Source organism: Acanthopagrus latus, chromosome 5 (assembly GCF_904848185.1).
Source record: "Acanthopagrus latus isolate v.2019 chromosome 5, fAcaLat1.1, whole genome shotgun sequence".
NCBI classification, from domain to species: Eukaryota; Metazoa; Chordata; class Actinopteri; order Spariformes; family Sparidae; genus Acanthopagrus; species Acanthopagrus latus.
The window spans coordinates 21072493-21097478 of record NC_051043.1 but is presented as its reverse complement, the minus strand read 5'-3'; the positions used below and the strand labels follow the sequence as shown (position 1 = coordinate 21097478).

The following is a 24986-nucleotide window of genomic DNA, read 5'->3' as shown; positions in this document are numbered from 1 at the left end:
AATCAAGGAAATAACTGAAAAAATGTAAGTTTCATTTATAAATCAAATGTTTTTTGTTGCCACATTGGACCAGATTCAGAGAGTAATAAGATGTCATAGCTGACATAGTCTAACATTAATTTTGCATTATGAGTTGCACAACACTGGTTCTACACTTACTGATTATTGCAGGGATGCTAGGCCGCACCATATTGTGCAGATGTTCCTGTTACTGTGTCCAGCCTCCACGTTATTTCAGTATGTAAAAGAAAAGCAGTCATAGAATCGGCATGCAGTGAAAACAGTCATTTTTTACAGTTATAAAAGTCCAAATATTGTAAAAACATTTTCTTATCAAAATCAAATTAGCAATACAAAATGTGATGGTCCACTAAGAAACACAGCAAATAAACATTTACACTGAGGCTCATAACACAAAGTTCAGCAGAGATAACTTTAGAATCTGAATAAAACCCTGTTTTAAAGTGTGATCTGTAGTTTTCTGGTAAAAGTCGGCTAAATATGAGGCAAATGTAACAAGATTATTTAGTTTTAAACATAAGAGAAATGTTTTTTGTCCATTTCTTTTATAAAAACATACATTTACATTTCTCAATTCTTCAACAAAACAATGTTTTTACGTCTGTAAGAAAGACCGTAACACTGTAGAATTGTATTCAGCTAGGTTCTGACTCGGGTTGTCAAGATTCTCCAAATACGGAATTTGACTTGACTTTTGATTTTAGAGTCGCGACTCCATTCAGTTTTAATTTCATTCATTTTTCAGCACTGACATCCCGGCTGTTGTCAGACTGTCAAGTCTTGATTTGATTTGTAAAGATCAACAGATTACTGGTTTCATGCCCTGACAGCCATCATTTACAGTATCCTTCAAAAAGATAGATGGATCAATGGTATCAAGTGTGATACCAACATTACTTTCTGTGGGATATAAAATACTGCGGCCATCATTTCTTAAAAATGTATTTCACCAGTTAACTACCAACAGGCTGCTACAAAAAAAGAAGAGTCATGACAGCTCAGGTTTCAACCGCAAAACCTAGATTTTTATGTCGTTCTTGTTTTTCTTTGGACATGTGCCAGACAGACACAAGAAGGCAATGAGGAAGAGAAAAAAATCTAGATACTTGCAGAATCGCAATTCCTGTTTTTGAGTGTGCTAATCTAAATCCAATGCAATTTTGATTTAGAATTTGAAATCGTGACGCCCCGAGTCCCGAGTGGGATTTTTTGTAATGGTTTGTGCTTCACGTTACCAATGTAACGGCAGATATGTGCATAATGAAGTGCAATTTTATCCCAAAACTTACTAACATGTAAATAAATAAGATCCTGCTTTAATCCCAATCACACATGGAATAGATTGTAGGTTGTCATTCCTTTTCCTCTTGTACAATGGCACCTATTCTCTAATCTCATTCAGCAAATATGTGCCAGCAGTTAATTAACGTATTCACATTGTTAAAAAAGAAGCCTCATGTAGTTTGACATCGCATCCACACAGAGGCAGCAGAGTACCACACGTAAGCAGAGCGTGAACTCTGGTTTAGGAGAGGTCGCTGGAGAAGCTCTGGCCTCCGCGCAGCCACGTCCACTCGCTCAGCATCTAGAACAAAAACAAATGATGGCGTTTTTTCAATAATCATCAGACATAGATCAGGCAAAAGCATGAAATCACACCAGGCAGCTTTTTTGGCATCATAACAGGGCGAGTGTGAGGATGCTTGTACCTCCATACTGCTCTCTGATTCCTGGATGGTGTCATGCAGCAGACTCTGGAGTCGACTCTCAAACGTCCTGCTCTCCTCCACCAGAGACTCGTCACTGCAAACACACCCAGAGTGATTAATGCAGATGTTACTCATCTGTAATGATAGCAGGCTATCTGTGTTTACACAGGAGATTTTTTTGTGCTTTCTGAGAGGTTCTGGTGACGACGTTTGTCTTTAAACGAAATGGAAAGCGGTGTGGAGTGTGTGAAAGCAAAATCAAAGGAGCGAGTTTTGGTGAGATCATCAGGATACAAATAATACGCCCACAGATCTGACCTAAGTAGTCGAGGCTATTGTGTGAAAAAACCAAACAAAACCCAAATCTTTATTGATTTTTAACATGGTACATCATAAAGTGTCCTATGTAAAATAATGGTAAAATCATGATAATGGTGAGCAAACCATGTTTCATTTGAAAAAGCTTGGTAAACTGAATTGAACTGAACTGAATATGTGTGCACTACAGCCCTGCTCCTTCACACCTCAGAACTCAGAGCCATCGTTGATAGATAAAAATATTAAAGATACATACAATCATACACACATATACACAAGTGTCTCCTTATCAATTGAGAAAAAAGAAGAAAAAGAAGGAGGTACAGTCACATTTGGTAAATGTTACATCTATGAAGCAATCTTGATTTAAAAAATGCAAGAAATGAATCCCATATTTTGTGATAGTATTTTCAATCACTATGAGAAAAGAAAGATCATTTATCTGAAGGTTCAAAGATGGACAACAAACACTTTTCCAATTTCTGGAAATGAGATGTTTTGGCTGACTTTCCCAAAATATTTGTGTGGGTGAGTAAAATGTGACATCATGTTTATTTTCTGTAGTCAATAATATTTACAACCCACGAGTTTCAGTCCATGAATGGAGAACTTCCTTTAAACCCCAGTGTGTGTGTGTGTGTGTGTGTGTGTGTGTGTGTGTGTGTGTGTGTGTGTGTGTCTACACTCACAACTGCTGTAAGCTGTGTCTGGGGGTCAGCAGAGGCGGCACTGAAGAGGGGGTTCTTAATCCATCAGGACTCCCACTCACTGGGCTGCGAACTTTACTCTGCACAAGACAAGATGGTGCACTTTGTCATGTGTGGGTTGATATGATATACAGCGTCTGCTTCTTGTCGAGGATATGAAACAATCTGAGTCGGGAGCCTTACACAGGCGACTTTGAGCAGGTTCCACAGCTCCCTCTGTCGTTTCTCCTGCAGACTCATCAGGACCTGCTCGCTCTCGGCCATCCTCTGGACCACGCCCTCCACCTTCGGCAGCAGCTCCATCACACGCTGGCGGCACACGGCGGTCTTACTGTATAACACACACAAAAATAAAATCATGAGGGTTCCCAAGACATGGACACGGCAGCCTTGCTTCCAAATATGCCTAGTCACAAAAGCGCCTTCAAAAAGACACATTTCCCATAGAGCACAATGTCTGTGAACTGCTGACAGTAACGAGGTCAGTTATGACTCTTTTTTATTATGAATATTTGATGCATGCAGGTTGCGTGCACGGACCACGTTAAGTCTATGGGCTGAGTGGGAACTTGCGGGCGGGGCCAGTGGGACAAACACTACTGCGTATATTCAGTGGGACTCATAACCATTAAGTTTTTTGGTAAAATGCTTTGGTGTGTGCATCGGGAAAGCAGTTCTTATTGGACTGAATAGGTGCCCTCCTTGGTCTAGTACCACAATCTTAGAAAACATGCATGGTTCTAAACTTGAACAGGACTGTCTTCTCTTGAAGTAGAGCGTCAGGTCCTGAGGCATTCATAATGACTCAGAAACATTAGTAACCGCAGACTGGAGGGCTCATTTAAAAAAGAAACCTTTCATTAATAAAAGCTTGTGACTTTCGGCACTTCGCCAAAAATATCAGCGTCTTTAATTAATTTGTTACCATCATGTTGTGGCTGTAAATGTTAACAAGTCACCAGCACAAGTGTTTTTACTTGACCTACAGCAGGGAACACCCCGGTGTAGCTAATGACATGAAAGATTAGTTTTTTCCATTTGAGTGTCCGAGTGAGCCATAACAGTGCACACACATGCACGACAACCAGTTTTAGCATAGCATTACTGTTATTATCACTATTATTTAGACCTGTGCTAATCCTGCAACAGCATGTTCAAATGTGTGTTGTGAAAGAGGCCTGTGTCACCATTGTGATTCATTTTTACAACCTTACTCACCTGCGTGGTTGTGCAGAACCTTTAATTAATGTGTCAGTTTCATTTTAATACGGGCACATGACTAAATCACTATAACCAAGTTAACCAGGTGTCTGAGTTTAGTTATTTTATGTTTTATGTTGAAAGGCACTTATTGTGTGGAAAGTTTTGCTTTGCACTTCCTGTCTTTGTCTCACCATTTTTTTTTGGCTTTCTATGTATTTAGTCGGTGTATTTCCCAGTTTCAGTTGTCAGGTTGTCAACATCTGCTTCTTGTGTGACATCTGTGAACTAGCTTTTGGTCTCTGTGCCTTTCCAGTTGGTTCTCAGTTCGTTTTTTTTTTTTGTATTTCTCTTTAGTTTTGGGGCTTGCTCCGGCTTTCTGATTTGTTTGTTAGACTACAGCTTTACATCTTTGTTTTTCAGCCTGTCTGCCTTTCATGTCTCGCATTTCAGTCCTTTTTCTAAAACAGAACCCAAAGTTGTACAGCTCTGATAAAGTAGTTATGCAGTGCAACCACAGAACTTCAAAAGATTCATTCATTTCCCCAATCCACAAGCACAATGACATACTATATCTGTCACTCTTCAAAATGATCGGCCCTTTGGAGGACTGCAAAATGAACCCTGATTCATGTGTGCTGAGAATTGTTTGAGGAAACATTTAGCGTTCAGTGTTTGAGTACCTGAGGTGTGTGTAGAAGTCTCTCAGCTTCCTCTCGTAGAACTGCACAGCCTGAACCACCAGGCGCACCACCTCCTGACCGTCTCCTGGGCACCTCTGGTCTGAGCATAGGGAAGGAAAGGGAAAGCCAGAGGAACATAAATGAGGTTTATTTTCACATGAAATCCCTGAAACAAGTGTTACGTAAGAAGTGAACCCATGCATGGCGTCCAAACCTCTGGGTTTCTCTCTGAGTTTGCGGAACAGCTCCATGGCCTTCCCTTCACTGAGGAACAAAGAGGGGAAGAGAGCAAGGTCCAAGATCACATAGCAGTCCTTTTCTTTGTTTGCTGTTTTTTGAAGTCAAGTTTGGTTCAGACTTACAGTGTGTCGAGGGCCTCTCCACTCCTCCACGGCTGTCTCTGCACATCCACGATGTCTGGCTGCAGCTGCATCATCTCCTCCTCCAGTTCGCTCACCTTGGCCTGGACACCCACACACGGGTTTTAGTCTTTTTAAAGCACATGTGAACTTTCCTTACACGAGCAAAGAAACACACTCAACTCTACCTGACCACAGCTGACAGCTGTCTGCTCCATCTCCCTCCACACGCCCAGGAGTTTCTCTGATGCTAAAAAACATAAAAACACTAACATTAATCAGTGGCGAGCTAAACTGTTTGAAACACTGAAGTACACTTCCCAACTGAGGTAAACAGGACGACCAAATTAAGTTATAAATAATTACGATTTAAGGAAAGATAACATGCAGTTCTGGCAGTTGTAGTATAAACTTCCTGCTATCCAACAACGTGTTTTTGTGACATAGTACCGATCCCGGTGGATGTCTGCTCCTGGTATTTGTCCATGTCAATGTGCAGGCTGGTGGTGAAGAAGTCCAGCTTGGCCATGAGTCTCTGGTGCATGGACACCATCTCGTTCTTCTGTTTGGACAGTGAGGAGTTGTGTCTCAGCAGGCTCATGCTGAAAGAAGGAGGGAAGAGAAAATTTGTTATGCTTGTGTATGTTGTGTGTGGGAGCTCGTGTGTGGGGTTTTTTTTTTTTTTTTTTTTTTTTTGCTAATGTCCTACATGGCAGCTTTCTGGCCCTGCTGCAGTCTTTGCCAGTCTTCCTTCAGGGAGCGGATGGTGTGCCACGCCTGGCCACAAGTCCTCCTCAGAGGGCTGTAAGCCAGAACGTGCTGAGGGTCGGTTTCTATGACACGCAAAGCAGAGAATGTTAATTGTTATGTTATTGTTATTGCAGTTTGAACTCATTAAGGGTTTTAAGGGTTTGTAGCACATAAAACTTTAAAACCATTTCATATTTTTTTTTTTTTTACAGCTTCAGTCAGACGTGACAATGAGCTTAACTATGATTTCAAAGGTGTACTGTTTTCTTTGTATCTCAACAGTATATGAGTTAAAATGTGCAAGACTCATCATTCCAACAAACCATGAACCGCAATATCTGTCAGAATAATTGTTATATATATTTGCTTATTTCTGTGTACTCACGGACGAAGCGGATATTTTCCGGAAGAGTGCGAGGAGCAAACTGAGGTTCATAACTGCAGGAGGAACGATCAAACAAGAACACCAGAGGCAAGTCCGTCCGCCGCCCGTCTATCTCCTACAGAAGCAGATAATAATAATAATGATAAGATTCAGCCTGTCATTATATTGTGTTGTTGACTTTTCTGTGAAGATATTGTGTGTACAGTGTCAAGTGTTTATATAAGACATTACTTTGTAATCTATGGCGCACTGTGTGGCCAGTCCATGAGGCTCCAAGGCTATGCCCGCCTCTAGCAGTAGCTCCTGATTGGCTGCAGGGATGCTCGTGTCTTTTTCTATCCTCAGCTGCAGGTCTGCTACAGTCTCCTCATCCGACACTGAGTATGTCAGGATCTTAGCAGACATCATGTTCAGGACATGTACCAGCTGAGAAGAAAGATGAGAGAGAAGATAAGTAAATATGCAAAATCCCTTCAAATTGCACCAAAATTTAAAAACACTAGGGTGGCACTTTGGCCTTAGAAAGTTATTTTGCCATAACCTCTGTATAAGGTGTGTCAACATCAAACCGAAGCAACAAAAACATATTCACATGAGGGAAAATGACAGAGTAGACAAAAGAACTGTTAAATTAACCTTGAGCTGCAGTATGAGCTCCAGCTGGGAGAAGCAGTCGCTGGGCGTAGACTCGGGGTCTTTGCCTCTCTCTCGAGGACACCACTTCAACATCAGCTGCAGCCATCTCTCCATTTTCTCTAACAACAAACTGTCAAATTAACACAAATTAACACGTTATACAGTGCATAACCCCTTTAAATTGGCATTTTTATGTGTGTGTGTGTGTGTGTGTGAGTGTGTGGGCAAAGAAAAATCACCTGTTGAGGTTGTTGGGCTGCGGCAGATGTTTAGAGAAGCGGACTTCCCCCAAGAGGTCCTCATAGACGACAATATCGGTGTCCTGCTTCAGGTTCAGTTTATTGTGCCTGGAAAGCACACAGGTGGATTATATGGGAGAAAAGCAGCGAAAATGTAGTTTTTGGGTTTCATATCCTTGTTGCGTGTAACAAACTTTGATCATGGCAAATTCCAACCTGTGCGCACAGCCAGTTACGTGCCAAGACCTGACCCTGAGTTTCTGCAATTGCAGGAGGGTATTTTTATTCCATGTAACCCAGACCCCCGTGGAGTTTCATTTATCATATTAGTGAGGCTCGAGGGGCACTGGCAGGCACAGCCCACATATCCTGCAATTCTCTGCTTTGGCAACTCCTGTTTATTTATATATTCCTTGTGTGTTAGAATCCAGGCACGTAACAATAATATTTACTTGGAATTGAGCTTATCATTGCTTCACATTCAGAAAGGTCATTGTTCAACTTATTTTGCAAAGACTGCACTATAGTCATCAAGGTGCACAGCCGGGAGGGGAAAATAAGATTTGAGAAGAAAGAAATCGTGGACATTCCGAAATGCATCAAACTCAAACTAGTTTTGGAAAACATGACTTCAGTTCCTTTACAGTGACTGTTGTGACTTTTGAACAACTTAGTTTTGATATGGGATCTTATGAAAGGGTGCACTACCAAGGAACAGGTTGCCAGGTTGGTAAGAAAGGGCGAAATCCTGTGATGCACTCAAACACCAAAGTCCCAAAGCTCCAGTAGTCCACAGTGACTGTGTACCTCTTCCTCTCAATGAGCTCTGGAGCCTGACAGATGGAAGGACAAGACACAAGTTCAGTTGGTACTGTCCAGAATACGATGAGGAGATTGTGCTGTGTGTGTTTTCATCACTTACTAAGTACTGAAGTGTTCCCACAAATGAGGTGCAAAGGCTGCTCTGGTCCAGCTCTTTAGCATAGCCGAGATCTATGATCTTGTGGATTAACTGAGATTAGGAGGAAAGGAAAGAAAGAAGTGTAAACAGATAAATTTGATTCTATAAATACACACTGATAATTCATAGGAAAGGTTTTAAACTTCTGCACATTATATTTATGTCTGACAGAGCGAGGCTGGCTGTGTACTGCTATGCTAAGCTAACCCTGACTCTATACTGTTTATATGAGTGTGGTATCATCTCATCAATCTCTCAACCAGAACACAAATAAGTGTATTTCCTAAAATGTAGAGCTATTTTTTTTTACACACTAAAGGAATTAAGGATAAATGAGCATTAATTAACCTAACTTTTAACGCTTTTTCTTTTGTGTTGAACCTCTTTGTTATGATAACTTCTAAAACCCCAAACTAAATCAGTATGTTGGATTTACTGTTTCTCTAATATGCCAGACGAAAAACAAGTGTCCATTTAAAACTATAAACTGCACTGCAGTGTTTCATAAACCTGAATATATAACGGCTTTAATATGTCTGGCCTCATTTACGTAACATTCTTTGTTTTCTTGTGTCCTGTTGCAGCCTGATTTGATTTGTTGCATAACGAACAAAATAAAGGGAGGCCCAGAGAGGAAGGTAAGAGCAAGAGAATCTCAAAAGTTTCACCTGGCTGCAAAGGTAAACAAAAAGGATAGAGTTTTCCACATTAAAAATCCAGTGCAGCAAAGCTGTGCTCAACTGGTGAGGGTAGACATGAGTGAGAGAGACGAGTCTCCTGCACTTATTCCACATAACCCGCACACAGACAGGCAGTATATGACCCCTTTGTTGTGGGTTGGGTGTATTTGTCATAACAGGATGCTTCACAGCGTCTTTAACTCACTCGCTTCTCTCCCTGCTGCAGCACGATGTTTTCTGGTTTCAGATCTCTGTGGATGATCCTCTTCTTATGGAGGTAGGTCAGAGCGGAAGCTGAATGCAGACGGAGGAAAGAAACACAAGAAAAGAATAATGCAGAGTTATTGCACGCATTGAAAATTACATGCTGAAGATTTCTGAGCTCATATGAAATAAGTCATACGCCATACTGAAACTAGAGGACGGACGGAGTAACTCAAAAGCAGATTCAGATTCAGATACTTCCTCCGCAGAGGAAATTTGTTTTCACAGTCTGTATGTGCACTCAAGTACTTTTCAGGCACTTTCAAGATATCTAAAAATGGGGCCCTTTGCTGCGTGTTGCCCATCCTGTTGCTGTCCATTCAATAAAGAAAATAAATAAATACATTTTAAAAAAGAGGATGCATGGGTATTCATTGCCCTCTGTAATGAAAATTGAAGTTACACTACTATACATTTTGGTGTTTAGTAACTCTTAAAAATTAATTAAACACTTTCTGATGATGTTATTGTTTTTGCTGATGGTTCAGTGGTGCACAGGTGTAGGCTGTGCCCTGTGACATCACTGTTGGTTGTGGTTAAAAGGTGCAACGAAGCAGCTTCAGAGGTCAAACAGCCTCAAACAATTTCAACCAGAGTGGATATAAAACACTTCCTTTCAGTCTGGTGTTAGGTCACTGTTTAACTGACCCTTAAGAGGCTGATACTCGTATATACATTCTTTAGCATTTAATGTGTCGGAAGTGAAGTCTAATAAGTTTAGTCTAAATCTACAACTGAAACTGTAACGTCACTTCTCTTGTGCGTCAAAGGGTGACTAGCGCGTGTGCTGGCAAAGTGAGTTAAGCGAAGCGGAACTCTTAACCTTTGTGGCACCTGACCGTGTGTGTGTGTGTGTGTGTGTGTGTGTGTGTGTGTGTGTGTGTGTGTGTGTGTGTGTGTGTTTGGGTGTGGGCGTACATGCCTGTGTCTTTACCATAACTTGTGAGGCAGTTTAGAGGGGATCACTCATTATCAGGAAATGTCCACCAGCTGGTAACAGGAAAAGGAGTTTCTGTGTGTGTGTGTCTGTGTGTGTTCCTCTTCCCTCCACTAGATATGTGTGATCCAAACCCGTGTCCTCTCTTGAACCTGTTTATACCGCTGGTGATATGCAATGCCTTGTTGATTTGTAAATTACGCTTGTGTCAGAGTGTGAGTGTAATTGTTGACGTAAAGCTCCGTCTGACTGTAAGCTGTTGCTATGGTGACTAAGAGGTTGGTGCTCATGACATCATGATACCGGTCACCACGGTCATTTCCTCCATGCTACAGGAAACTAATCACGCTGCCAGCTCACTCCATCGCCCAATCAATCTTTCACTCTCACATTTACACGATTTGAGAGCCGTGGATACTCACAGATGTCACGTAACAGAATCAGAACGGAACCCTCCCTCATTCCACAGCAGTTGTCCAAGAGGTTCAGATACTGCAGAGAGCACAAACACAGACACTTGACACTTGAATAACATGAACCACGAAAAAAAAAAAAAAAAAACCCAAAACATTATAAGTGGACACAGTCTTAGCTGTGAGTTCATGAATCTGTCGTCTTTATTCATGTTTAAAACCTCTCTGCTCTGCTTTCCCTGTGCAAAACAGCTGTCTTCCGTCCATTAAGTACATTCTGTTTATTTGGGTGTGGATACACATCAGAGGACAGGACAGGTTCGGACTCAAACAGAAAACAAAACCAACACTTTTGTTGTATTTGTAGCTTTTAAATTTCCTTTAAACACACACTATGCATTCTTCCCCACTTGGGTTCTCCCAATCAAAACACTGGAAACAAAACACGCAGGTTGATGAAGTCTCGAAGTAGCGTGGCATCATGGGAGTTGTTGTCGTCATTGTTAAGAACCACCACTGCAGCTGAAAATCCATCTAAGTGACTCAGAGGAGGTAATGTATTTGTGTTTTATGTTCCTCACTCTCTGATGTATCATCCGTGGTTTTCCCAGAAGCTATAACAACAGGGGACCAAATGAAATGCACTTTCACTATCAGTAAAATCAAGGATTTCTCTGGTTTTGAAAAATGGTTTGTGAAAATATAAGTACACAAATAAATAAAATGGATAGATTGTCAAAAACACATTGTTGGACTTTTTGAATGTGAAAATGTGACATATTATAGCTTTAAAAGGTGCAAGGTGTAAGAATTTTAGTTTAAAACATAAAAAATCAGCCGAAACAAACAATTAAACTATGTCAAAGATGCGTATGTACTGTGTTGCCGACATATCTGCTGAAGTTAGCATGTTAACCAGCTAGCCCCGGGCTGGACAACCTCTTTCTTCCAACGGTCTAAAGCTCTAGTGCTAGCGGTGTAAACACAGACACTCCCACATGTAGTCTGGTTAGCTGAGTTCTGGCACCCTCTGTGGACAAAAGCGGTATGAGCACCACCGCTTCTTGTAGTACCGACCTCGATCTGGCTATCATGAACATTTGTTTGGAAAGTGTGTGAAAGAAAGAGGTAACAGCTGTTTGCAGGGTACGTGGTGATGAGTCATGAAAAACAGCTTAATTTCATGATTTATCAGACAAGATTAAAAATTAAGAATAATAATGATGGCTATAGAAACAGCCTTTCAGACTGATGGTCTTGTTTGTTTATGTAGGTCATATAGAGGCATCAGTATTAAATGGAGACTGCTTCATAACCAGTTAAAAGTTCCTTGCAGGACGTTCCAGCAATATATTTAAAGCGTTCTACTGCTGTAAACTTGGGGCAGGCCTGACAAAAGAGGATGGTGCAGTTTTCCACCCGCTGTGCCCGCTAACCACTCCATCTGCCCCAACTCGACCATCTGGGATGCTTTGAAATTTTTATGACACTGCGGTTTGTGATGGTTGGCATTTTCCTCCTCGAATGGCTGCCTGGTGCCAACATAGTCTATCGCCTCAGGCTGCAACACTCAAGTTTCACATTAAAAAACTGCGGAGGATCTCTCCCCTAGGAGTTGTTGGTCCAAACAAACCAGATAGTCATGTTCATGTGCGTGAACCTGAAACTCAGCGAACTACAAAGCAAAGCAAAAATAATATCTGTGGTTACAGTTTTGTCTGTCTCTCTGTCGGGGGGTTTTCAGAGCCAAATCATATTCAGGCCAGCTGCTGAGAAAAAGAGAGTCATGACAAGTGGTACAAACTGATCATCGCCACGCATGATCACTGCTCCTTGTTAATTCATTATGATTCAGCACTTTGCCCGAAGGTCTACGGGCTCTGATCCAGAGTCCTAAACCACTTGCAAACATGCTTGCAAACATACCACAGACTTTTACCTTCCTCAGATCCCCTCCCTGGCAGTACTCCATGGCCAGCAGAGGCAGGTCATTGGTGGCCACCATTTTCTGCATTCCCTCCGGAACCTCTCTGGCTGCAACCACGCTGATATGATCCAACCTATGGGAGCAGAAATGAGCAGACATCAGTGGGTAGGGCTGCACAGTGTTCTTGGTCATATTTCTATCAATGCCGAGATACAAGGTTCCATAATAGTCTCAGTGACAAGGGCTGACATTTATAAATGCAGTGGTCACAGTGTAGTTTGTTAGAGATGAGGTGTTAAAATGTAATTATTGATCAAATCTAATGTGTGAGAAAATTACATGTCTTTTTCTTTTGACGTAAAAATTATGAAATGTCTTCTTGCCACCCAGTTTGCAAATAATGAGTCAGTAATTTGTGTGAGTTTCACCCCATAAGTGATTATCTTTTTTGAGTTATAAAAATATGATTTAGACGCCTTAAGATACAAAATATCTGGTAATTTACAAAGGAAATTAGAGAAAAGTCTGAAAAAAAATTGCAAAATGTTGTCTTCTATCCCAGTCAAGTCTGACAACAATACTGACTTCCACCAAAATCAGTGGGTCCACACTGTTTTTTAACGTGGTGCATCGTGTCACACTGGAAACAGGTAACAACTCCAGTTAAAGTAAACACAAGCAAGCAGAAAGCATCAAAATTAAAATACATGTTAGCTAGATGATGCAGGTTTGGAACCAATGATCTCCAATATCTTTCATAAAGCAACATGTGCATTTCACAACAGGCGATTTAAATGCATCACATGAAACTTATGTGTTGTGCTGGAAGCGGACTCCATTTCTAAACTAACAAAAGCTGCTGTCTGTTTCTGTTAGCAGAGCTGAGAGAAGCTCTGGGACAAGGCACTCAAAAATGTGCATAAAGTGACTTTGGACCGTCACCGGAAATCCGACCCAAGGCACAACCCCTAACCCCTCACAAAGCCATCCAGCAGCATTAAACAATCATTCACAGGCTTGCATAGGCAACAACAATCTCTGTTTCTCATTCCTTGCTGTTTCATAACTCTGAAGCGTGTTTCTGATTTTCACAAGTTCACGTCCTCTAAAAATAAGGATAACAAACTCAAACTGATACCAGACTCAGCAGGAAGAAGGAACCATAACACTATACATTATATAATGGTTCAGGGGAAACAAGGTATGATCTGATGCAGAAAACATTTCCCTCATCTCTGTTCTGCCTTACTTCAGCTTATTCGAAAAACACATTTTGTGAGGTGTGGAAAGAAAAAGGATAAGGGAGAGTGGGATGAAGTAGTGAACCTGCACAAGATATACTTTTCTTGGTTCTGAGTAAAAATTATGCAATTGAAGCACTATAAACACATTATGACTCCAAAACATTGTGAAAATGATGTGTTTTTCAGGACATTGGTAGGTCTGTGTTAAGTAGCTGTAATAATATAATGGAAGGCTGCCATATATGTGTCCCCGGCCCTGTGGCTTCTCCACGAGCTGAGCGTGGGTGCATGGAGGGTTGTGGTTGTGACCATGTCTGCCTGAAAACAACACACTTGTTAAACTAGGACACTAGGAAAGAAATGGTTTAATGCCCATGTTTGCACCCAGCATTTGACAAAACACACACACGCACACACATTTTGCATCTCACAAACAATCAAAACCCAAATGAGCTGCCATCCAACCCCAGCGACCCAAACTGGAACTGTTAATAGACAACGCAGACGTGTGTGGAAATGAAACACACTAAAAAAAAAAACAGAGCAAATGAGGAGGCGGCACATTATCCTGTCAGAAATAACCACCAACAGACCAAAATAATCCAGGCGTACATGTTGCTCTAATGATTTAATGCCGTGTGTGATTTTTACTATTTCAGGATACAAATTTAGTTTTGCTTTTTTGAGAAGACTTGTGAAACAGATGGGTACATAAAAAGTCAAATGTCAAAGTCATTAGCACGCTGCTTGTCATGGAATGTACCGCGCTGAGTCACAACATGTTGAACCAAAACCTGCCTCCTGTGCCAAAGAGAGCTTCGAGGCAATGCGTTAAAGAGTCTGGAGGGTAAGAAGTGAATGGGGAAATCACCGATTTCTCCAACCAGTCTAAAAAAAATAGTGTGTCACACACAGAGATGCATCACTACGGGGAAAAAAAAGAGAGCGGAATCTGTTGTAAAGAAGCGTAGGTAGGATGACGTGATCAAAAGAAAAACAAACAAAACAGTTAGGAAATCTGGTCTTTTTCGACATAAGATCACCAACTGTGAAAGTAAGACTGTCGGTGACAAACTGAAGCAAACATATTGTAGCTTTTGTCTTGAATAAATATCTGTTTCTGGAATATTTCCATGATTTTATGACCTAAAGGCAAGTACTGCTTTGTTTCAAAATCCTAAAGGGATGACCGGTGTCAAAATCTAATTCATAGATTAATTATAATTTTAGTCAATTTGCTCATATGGTACATAGTCCAACATAAATTCCTGTTTAAAGCACAGGATACTGATTTGTCTCCTTGTGCCTCATTTATAAAAATGGTCTTAGATTTATAATTGAACTTTAGTCTCAAGATCTGTTCAACAGTATGCTTACATCTGATTCCTGAGAGATGCTGGGCATAAAGATAGTTGTTTAAGTCCCCTCTAAGAATCCAGTTGGATACCAAGTCAAATTAAATCGACAGCACCTGCCTTGTGACTTCACCTTTTATAAAACGACAGCACAAATGAGGGTTAATTTAGAAACGGACTAAAAGAGGAAATCTAAACTTTCTTAGAGGACAAGATCACAGCGATGGGAGAGGAGGCTGAAGACAACACAAATTATTCAGATGACTAAATAGTGGGTTGAGAAACAAAGCCACACAGGCTTTTTGGGCTCAGTCCACCACAGTCTATGGGACTCAAACTGTATGTGTCCCATACTGCCATAGCCAGCAGGAAAATCACTTGAGTGAAGTCTAGACTTTGCTGAAAGATAAGATCATTTCCAGTTCAAAGTAAGTTTTTTATAAATTCCTTCTCAGACGAGGTTTTCTGTTTGAGTCATGCTTAAGCCCAAAATTGATAGTGTGATTCACAAATGAAGCCCTCGTAGTTAACACAAGTACAATACAACAAACTACAGAGACCTCTGCTGCAAGTCAACCCCCTCTCTCTTCTATGTTTCCTCTCTTCCATGTTCACTGTGATCCATGTAATAAAGGCAAACTGCCAGACTGGCATCCGGTGCTCTGCCATGTGTCTGCTGTGTGTCCTGCACATGACTAGTTTTTGAAAGTGACAATGGAAGGGCGGTGGCGCCGAGATGAACAGGGTTTTTTGCCTTTCCTCTGGTAGTCTGATGCATGCGGGAGTGAAACTAACCTCTTCATGATCTGGATCTCCAGACACCATCTCTCTTTGTTTCTCTCGCTCAGCTCCTGGCGGCATTGCTTTATGGCGATCTGTTCCTCCGTGTCCTTAAAAACAATCACACATTAAGAATATTAAGTATATCTAGTAGTTAATTACCATCTAACATCTCCAAGTGTCCATGGTTAATGGTTCTAAGGCAAATATTGAGATTTAAAAACCTGGAATCATTGAGAGTTTGAATGTCAAATGACTTAAACAATTGCATTTAATTATCAAAATGTCTACAAATGTAATTTCTGGCGAATCCGCTTCTCATTGCATCTGTATTAACATTATTATCGATCATATTAACAGCAACAAAGCAGCAACATCTCATTTTTGGCTTTAAATTTCGACATTTCTTCTCCACTAGAACATTTACAATACATGTCACAGATGCTACATAATGTTTTTGTACTTATAGCATGGCCACTTTGGCTTTAAAATTTGATTTCTTTTCATTCATTCAAGTCTAAACCGTGACACATCACCTGCACGCTGACACCAAACTCATATTGTACTAACTAATTGTCTAACTACTCGCCAGAAATAACGAGCGGCACAGGGGACGTCTCACTACCTGTTTCTCATGGCATCATCGAGGAAACAGGCACCGCCCTGCTTCCCATCACTTGAGCTAATGAACTAATAATAACCAACAGCTTTTGTCATTAATGCAAGAAGACAGGAAATCTTCTGTAGAGGATGTTTAGTCATCAGAGCAGCAGCAGTGCCAGCAGTGCCCTCCACGGCGAAGGGATTGCCGTCGCCTCTTAAACACTAGTCTGACAGTTAAACAACACACTTTATTCTTGAGCGTTACTTATCTGATTACTTTACAGATTAGAAATAAAACAAATGATAATCTATATTTTTCATATTTTAGATGTGGGTGTGCTTTTGGGCTAATTTATCCAGGTGTAACAAATGTAAACAAACTATAATGTGTCTCTAGAACTACACACAAGTCAGATTCATTCAGCAAAAACATCAGAATGATCAGTGTTGCAGCCACTACGTTGCCTGTTTACTTTAATTCAAGTGTTTACACAAAAAAATCTATTTGAAAACCCAACAGAAAGCATTTCCAAGGATCATATTCTCAAGTTTTCTAACTTCACTTTACGACTCTCCATCACTTGTGTGTTCACATGACGATGCCGCATGATTCAAAGCCGGCTCTACGTTTGCCTTGAAAGTGAGCGTGAGTAATACAACTCAAGCACAGGGGAGGAAGAGGAAGGTTCACTCAGCGGGGTGTGTTCCTATTCCCAATAGTTCCTGTTGGTAAACGATGCAACTCTACAATGCTCTCATCCTGTGACTTACAGCGACTGATGTCATACTCCTTACCAAAGTGGTGCAGGTGAGAAAATGATCCAAAACCAGAGGAAAAGTTTTCTTTTAATTAACTGCTGTTGTGGCACTCTGACTAAATATGACTGTTTTTAAAGGTCAGATTAGTGGGATTTACAGGCATTCAGCAGTGGGGATGCACATGAGTCAGCTGAACGCCCCTCGCCTCACCCTCCTACAATGGCCAATAAAATGCAAAAGCGCCTCTTTGGGGTCAGTGTTTGGTTTGTCCCTTCTGAGCTACTGTAGAAAAATGGCGTTGCAACAAGGTGGACTCTGTGGAAGAGACAACCCAGTCTGTCTACAGATATAGAAGGCTAATTTTATGGTCACAAAAAAACTTATATCCTCTTACAGCTCCTTAATCCCCTTAAATCCTTTACATTGAACCTTTAAAAAAAACTAAGAGGCGTGTCATTTTCACATGCGAAATGGAACGTTGTCTAAGAATGTTTGCGTATAAACACAGACAACAAGCAAGTGATCTCAGACAGAGGTTTTTTAAACAGTGAGGCGAAAGTTTGAGAAACATGAAATGTGAGCCGCAATCTGGGTCATAATTTGTGTTCTTTTGCTGAGTCATGACTCAGTCACATCTCAACACAGACAGGATACACTTATTTTTAGATTCAGTGCGACTTACACTTTGTGAGGATCTCATAGAGAATGAACCATCACAAAATCAAATTGTGCCTTTGGCTGATGAGGCAGGTACACCACTGACAACAGGACTGGTGGGTGTGTACTAGTCTCACTAATGTTTTTCTGAAAGGTTTAGCAAACTAAGCTCGATGAGAGAAACACTGAAGCCTTCCTTATGTTGGATAAGATCTAGGATTCATATAGTTTAGATGTGAAATGTATTTTTCTTATTTGTTTTAGTTTAGTTGTACATACCAGTTGTCAAAAGCTTGTTATAACATATACACTTTAGTAGAACTGTTAGAATCTGACAGGTAGAATTTGACGATCTTGTATCTGAATACATTTCTACTTAAAGTCGTCGTCTTTTCAGAAAAATAATTCTGTTATCCATTCTACCATTATAAGCCCAATTTTTCCACAGAGTACGGATGTAACAGTGTTTGAGTGCGTATCGTGTACCTTATTTTGCCATCTTGTGACATTCCCAAAGCCTCCGGTGCCCAGTCGCTCCTTCAGCTCCCAGGGCCCACAGCTCTGCTGCTGCTGCAAGGGGACTCGCTTCATGGCCTCCTCAGCTGGTCCTACACCCAGCGCAACAAATGACAAAAAATAAAGTAAAGTTCGCCCTCTGGGCAGCACTAGAGAAAATGCCTTGTTTGTTGTTATCTAAATAAAGAGTTAATTATCTGTACAGAGGATATTTTAGGACATCACTCAGCTGATTGGGCTCAGCTCCACATCTTGTCCAGATTTCACCAGTCTACGTTTGGTGTTTTCAGCCTTAGGTAACTTTACAAAGTTAAAAGCATTTAAAAACTATAGCAGTGACTTCCAGAATGCCATGATAGTATTACTCTGAAAGTACAACTACAGAGTGGAACAAATGTAGTCTTTGACCGTCCGGACAGAACATCACCACAGATCCATCCTGTGCTTACTGAGATATTTCACATTGGACCAAAGGCCTGCAGATTGATGTGTATTGCACTATGTTGCTAACAGAGGACAGCTTGACACGTGACAGTAAGAAAAGTGCAATGAGAATAAGAATTCCCCTCAGCTGCATCAGTTTCAGTGCATGCTGACTCACTGCGTCACCTCGTCGTGGCTTACTTGGACACTTGAATATAACCGAGATGTTGTTAAAGTTATCAGGTACACCTGCGCTTTTCTTACCATGACCAGTCAAAATGTCTGCTGTGAAAAAGGCCTGTCACAGTGCAGAAAATGCCAAAGATATTAGAATAAGATGACTTGTCCAACAGCACTGACAAGGATGATCTTTTGAACTGTGAAATATTTCACTTGAAATCTTTCCTTGTTTACAGTTCTCTACAAAAGTAATTAGGGGGTCCTTTTCAAAAGTTCTTTTCTATAAAGATAATAATGATAATATCGGCTGACAGATTGTTGATATCACTATTGCATTGTTTGGGCTTAACTGGATGGTGCTGAATAACTTTCTATTTGTTATTAAAAGGTCTCTGATCGTGTATCAACACTTGCTTTGTGTTGCTGTTTTTACTAGTTGCCATTAAATCAAATATGCATCACAGGATCTATGGAAGGTCTTCACCGCGTGTATATGTGTGTAGTTGAGTACAGTAAGTGTTCACAGGCCTGTTCAGTCCAGCAGGTAAAAAAACAAAACATGTCTGCCTCTGTTTCTGACCTCATTGCTCTACTTTAATCATTCACCTCGCCTCTCTGCTGTTAAACAAAACTCGTGCATTCAAAGACACTTTCACTTCACCCCTGCCTGTGTATGTGTCCTGTTTATCGGAGTTTATTACAATGTGCTACAGCGGATATTCTGTCCATGCAGACAGACAGGCGCTCAAACTGTCCCCAGCAGCTGTCCCGTGCGCTCGGTCCTTACCTTGGGCTTCGTCTGCGGCGCTCGCGGGCCTTCACACCCGAACCTCTTTGTGTATCCGTCCGTCTTTGAACGACTTCAACTTTCAGAACATTTTACTTTCAATGTTGGCGACACAAGGCACCCGTCAAAAAACAAAAAACAAAAAAACTTCCTACTTCCTGATTCTCAAGTTTCCTGTAAAAGACACGCCCACAAGGAGGCAGAGTCGTCCAGCTGGCGGCGTCACGCAGATGTTTCTCACACATCTGGACGGATCTGGTTCAAACACCTTGTCCATCATAGAGCCTTTTAATTCGATTTGAGAAACACTTCATCTCACACCAACTAGGTACATTTGTTCAACGACTGTACTTGTACTCTTCACACTTGTTACCGGCTGTTGTGCCTTTTCCTCACTTGTTGGATAGCTTCAGTCTACAAGCCTACTTCACACGACACATAAACAGCAAATACATAATGTTGTACAATTATGGATAAAAATAAGACTTTATTGATCCTCTGGGGAAATTCACAAGCCAACAGACGGTGAAAAGTAAACCCCAGCTTTATCCGATGCAACATTAATGTACTGTATCAATAATAAGAATATATATATTATTCTGAAATGAGTCATTCTGCATATTAAACACTTTTGTACTTCCATTATATTTTGATGCTAATTCATTTGTACTTTCAATGAAGTTTGAATTCATGAGTTCTACCTGTACCAGAATATTTCTACATTGTGGTTTTACTTTTTTTTTTTTTTTTTTTAAAGATCTGCGTACTTCTACTGTGCACATTAAACCAAATACATATGATAGAGCTTTTTGTTTGCAGCTCTAAACTAAACTGCCAGTAATAAACTCCTGGTCAGAACAACCACTGCTCTTGCAGTCATGTAACTTATCAACTACTCTGACTCACAAAGGTTGTTCATCAGCTACACGAAGCAAAGATTTGCTGAATTTTTAGTTATTGTCATGAAAAAGTCTCGGGGTTATCTTTAAATTGTGTCCCTGTGTTGCTATATATGTTGTAGCAATTTGTTTAAAACGTGGCTTTGAGTATTTTACTTAAAATTTCCATCTAATTATTTATAAGTTCAATGTAGAAGGTTACATTTAATTCAAAGTTGAGTCTATAATGTTGAGTCAACGTGCATAAATTAAATAACTCGGTGTGATTACATTAGATCACTGCAGATTTATACATAACGTTTATGCATTTGTTCAATTATTACATGTAAAGATGTGGCGATTCTACATAGACACAATGTGTTTCTCAAGTGTTAATTATTCTAGTATTATACATAAAAGTAATGCATTTCAAATTAGTTACTGTGTGCAATCAAACAAATCAAACATCCAGACACATTACCTTGAACTTGTGTAATAAAACTAGATGTAATATCAACATAGAGTTAAAAAGCTTAAAATCTCTCTTTTATTGAATTCATTTTTTAGTGGATTTAAGGCCAAACTGTGCATTGAGCATCCTTCACTGTGCTTCAGTGGGTCCAATAGACATTATAAAGATTAGATTAAATCTCTTACTTCCAGGGAATAGTTTGTAAGTTCCTGCAGTGTAAAAGCGTAAACACCATTACTCCTGCTAGTAAGGGGCCTTTTAGGGTTGTCACTATTTTGAGAATGAACTTTGTGGCTCAGTTTAACAACTTCTCACTAACTGATGGATCAGCTTCCCGAACCACTCATGAGAACATCGTCACCTCCTGCTGCTAATGTCTTCTCTCGAATTACCACTTACGTCTTTAGTCAGTAAACTAAGTGAGTGAAAGTGAAAGAATGTTTTCGTTCTGACCTTCCCCTGGCTGGATCACTGATATATCAAAAATCTATTACACTCACTGATGTTTTTGGACGTGTTGTCCAGACAGTGTTTTCACAAAAGGTTTGCTAACAGTATTTTCTGCAATGCAGATGTTGTCATTTCTCAGGTGGACTTAATCAGACCTTAGACCAAATAAATGTCCGTGATGATTGAGATTTTCAGCTCAACCAACTCAAGTTCATGGAAGTCCAAATGGAGCATGGATAACACAGAACTCACCGGTTACTGTTGATCCAACAGATAACGTGTTTTTGAGAGAAGCATTTCAGATTTCAGAGTATCGGGGTTATGCTTTTATTTTGAATGCGTTTCTTTCATTAAATAGTTCAGGTGAAAACAGATCATCTGACATTCCTCTGACATGATCTGTGGGCATGTAAGACCCTCTTTATCTGATTGGAAATGTTTGTAGTAAATCAGAAAGGCTTTCCTGTTTACACTATCAGAGTATGGTGCTGCTACCTAATCTGTTCCAGCAAGGATAGCAGGATGATAGAAGATAAAGTAAAGAATAACTTAATTCTCAGAGGACTGTCTAATTGTCTTATTTAGCTATCTTCAGTCACGTAAACCTTGCCAGTGGAAATGGACTGTGTCCTCAGTGACATATTCTTACACAAGTGTTTACTTCCCGCTACATCATCATACATCTTTTCTAGCCATTAGTGTCAGCTGAATATTTCGATGGAAGCAGCCATTACGAGCACACCTCCGCAGCAGATTAACTGACATCTGTGCAGTCACCATTTCCTCCCTCGCTGGAGCGTTATCTGCCGATGGTCTTGATACTGGTTAGCTTAGCATAGCACAAAGACTTTAAACAGGTGGAAACAGCTCACCTAGCTTTGTCCAAAGGTGACAAAATGTGTCCAGTCAGGATGGATTAAAAGGTCTGGACAGATGCAACCTCAATTCACAAATCAATCCTATTTATTTTATCCATATAAACAAAATAATGGGTAAAATCAACACTTGTTTGAGGTCATTGACAATTTTGTCAGAGGCAAATGTGACTAGAAGGTTTTGTTACCTGTGGACAGAGCTGGGTTAGCTCTTCCCTCTTGTTTCCAATCTGTACATCAATCTAGTTTATCTTAAGTAATTGCACTCAGCATCCTTTATGTAGCTTCATATTTCAGACTTGAGAGTGGTGTGTTTTTGACCATATCCACAGTAATGGATGGATCATGATGGAAAAAAACACAACTGAAAACACTGCATGCCATTTTTGTTGTTATGTGTTTATCAATTTTTATCAAAGATTTCCTGGAGTCTGTTTGAAGTATGTATTTATTAGACTACAGGCTAATTACTGTTGTACTTCTCATGGAGACAACACATTGCTCTTTCACCAGGGACTATTTTGACATTTAGTCTATGGTTGTGAAACCAGCTTTCTTGTTGTTGTGCTGGCCTTATTAAATGTCACAACACCTTTGGTGTAACTTGTTTATGATCTCATTGTTTTTCGATTCCACTAAACCGTTTGTTTTTTTGTTTTTTTTAGTTTACAGATACTTCAGGTAAACACTTGGCAGGTTAGGAAGAAGATTATAACAGAGAAAAGGGATTTGCTTTGTAATCTTTTTATTTATTCTACTGTGATACCTTAAGCATATGTAGTAATACTGGTATATTACTTTGATGTAAAATATATACAGTATGTGACACTTTGTCCCTGTAAGTGATGTCGTCACATCAGGTAGGAAACCTTTTGTGTTGTGTCTCTGTTCAAACCTCACCAGGTCAGATTCCTGGGCATTCATTATACGTGGCACTTGATACTCTGTTTATGGATTTGGAGGAATTGTGAAAACAGTCACCCACACATTAAGACTGTAAACAAAAACAGTGTTTAAAACAGTGGTTTGGTTTCCGCAATTCTTCCACAACATTTCCAAATGCCTCTTAGTGTCATCCGTTGCATAATGTAAATAATGTGCAGTCACGTTAAGAATAATTGAAATACTTTTCTCGTTAGTCAACACGAGGGAGATTGTAGAATTGTATCTAATTGTAATTAATGACTAAGACTTAAGACTTAGGGAGGAATCTGATGTCATGCGTAACTCTCAGCTTGAGCCATTCCTAAGAGTTTAAATTCTTAAAGAAAACTTCACGAATGTGTGTGTTGATGTGCGATTTTGCTCAGCAACAAGCGGGAGTGCGCTCTGATCCAACACAGATGGAAACAAAGAGGACAGGCGCCAAACTAGCTACGCCCGTCCATTACATCCCAGAGTACCATGTTCTCAGCTATTTACTGGTGGTGTTAACAGACAGTAAAAACAATGAACATGAATTATCCCGCGCTAATAAAATCACTGCTGGTACTAAGAAAAGATGGAGCTATTCTTAAGGATAAGTGGCTAATTTCCTGAGGAAGGGATAGGTTGAAGAAGGGGGATAGTGGTTGTAACAAATGAGTCCTGGTGCCAGCTGGTACACCGCACAGATACGCTGTCGTCACCCACAGCCCATCGCAGGCTGCAAGAGGTCACTGACTGTGGGAGACATAAATAATATGCTGGTGTGCTTGGCATTTTAAACAGCTAGACTGAAGTAAATCACCTGTCGATGAGGTGAACGAATCAAACTCGGAACACTTAAACTTGACAGCACCATTCAAAGACATTTTGGTACGGACTGGCTGACATGTAGCACAATACTGCAACCTCCGTTCTAACTTTTTTATACTCGTTGTAAATCTGGACGATCATAGAGATATTCTAGTTTTATGAACTTTCTTCCATATTCCATAAGATCTATGTGTTTTTGTACAACTTTTTGCTGCTTTACACTTAAATATTTACATTTGTGGGATCAATACAGTCAGTCTTCATATTGTATCGTATCGAATTGTGTCGTATCGTATCCAATCTTTTCTCAACAATATGCATCAACATTATGCTTCATATGTTTGCTGTCCCACAGAACAAAACAGCAATCACTTACTCAAGTACTATACTATACTATAAGTACTAAACTTGATTACAATTTTGAGGTATTTGTACTCTACCTGAGTATTATGGCCTCAGACTGACAATCAGTCGATCAGTAGTATGCAGTATATAAATACTATAGGTTACATGTAAATATATGCACAATTTACTTTTACCAAGTACATTTAACATGAGATACTTTTACTTGAGTACTGTTCCTGAGGTGACTTTCACTTTTTTAAAGTGGCCCGATATCTTAACATTGTGTCTTTACTTTTACCCAACCATGACTACTAATTATAATAGACTGTTAACAATATTTAATTTACATTGAAATAAATGATACCACTTTTAGATATAATAGCAGGCTGTATTCATATCTTCTAACAGTTGTCAATCTCTTTGTCCTCTCATTAAACAAAATGCCTTGAAAAAGGTGAAAGTTACACGTATAATATAAATATATTTACAGGTATATAATAGACTGTTAAGAGATTGTATGAAATGATAAATTCCAATCCTAATGCCTGTTTTCTGAAGGTTTTATTTAACTTTGCGAGAGGACATGACATCCGATAAAACCACATTTTCCACGAAATAGATTTGGCCTGTTCACCTCCCGGATCACTTGGGACAGTCCCGTCCGTGTCGGCACCGCCCAGCTGGCTGCATCATCATCCGGCCTGCCAGCCTCGCTTCCCGCTGAGGTCACAGCAGC

At 40.2% G+C, this 24986-nt stretch overlaps 1 protein-coding gene across 2 annotated transcripts; it reads right to left on the bottom strand.

The window, feature by feature from the left end:
* Window positions 1-270: 270 nt before the first annotated feature.
* On the bottom strand, window positions 271-19665 carry ikbkb (inhibitor of nuclear factor kappa B kinase subunit beta). Of its 2 annotated transcripts, none has more exons than XM_037097223.1 (22): window positions 19494-19665; window positions 18074-18202; window positions 15584-15678; window positions 12202-12322; window positions 10272-10341; window positions 8854-8942; window positions 7930-8019; window positions 7716-7840; window positions 7008-7115; window positions 6769-6898; window positions 6364-6558; window positions 6133-6247; window positions 5707-5830; window positions 5448-5599; window positions 5186-5247; window positions 5001-5101; window positions 4853-4902; window positions 4639-4738; window positions 2939-3086; window positions 2738-2835; window positions 1731-1824; window positions 271-1606 (listed from the first exon to the last, which is right to left on the bottom strand). In XM_037097223.1, the coding sequence occupies exons 2-22, from the start codon at window positions 18176-18178 to the stop codon at window positions 1547-1549; spliced, it is 2232 nt and encodes a 743-aa protein (XP_036953118.1). In that variant the 5' UTR covers window positions 18179-18202; window positions 19494-19665; the 3' UTR covers window positions 271-1546. The 2 variants fall into 2 exon arrangements, with proteins under 2 accessions (XP_036953118.1, XP_036953117.1); XM_037097222.1 differs by having other exon boundaries at window positions 18074-18195; window positions 19494-19664.
* Window positions 19666-24986: the final 5321 nt, after the last annotated feature.

Excerpts from the sequence above, each read along its gene's own strand:
- ikbkb (XM_037097223.1), bottom strand. The coding sequence starts at position 18,178 with ATGAAGCGAGTCCCCTTGCAGCAGCAGCAGAGCTGTGGGCCCTGGGAG. Across the intron at positions 7,116-7,715 it reads ACCTGGCAACCTGTTCCTTG|GCACAATAAACTGAACCTGA; the intron begins GTAGTGCACCCT and ends TGTGCTTTCCAG. Across the intron at positions 1,825-2,737 it reads AGACACAGCTTACAGCAGTT|TGACGAGTCTCTGGTGGAGG; the intron begins GTGAGTGTAGAC and ends GTGTGTTTGCAG.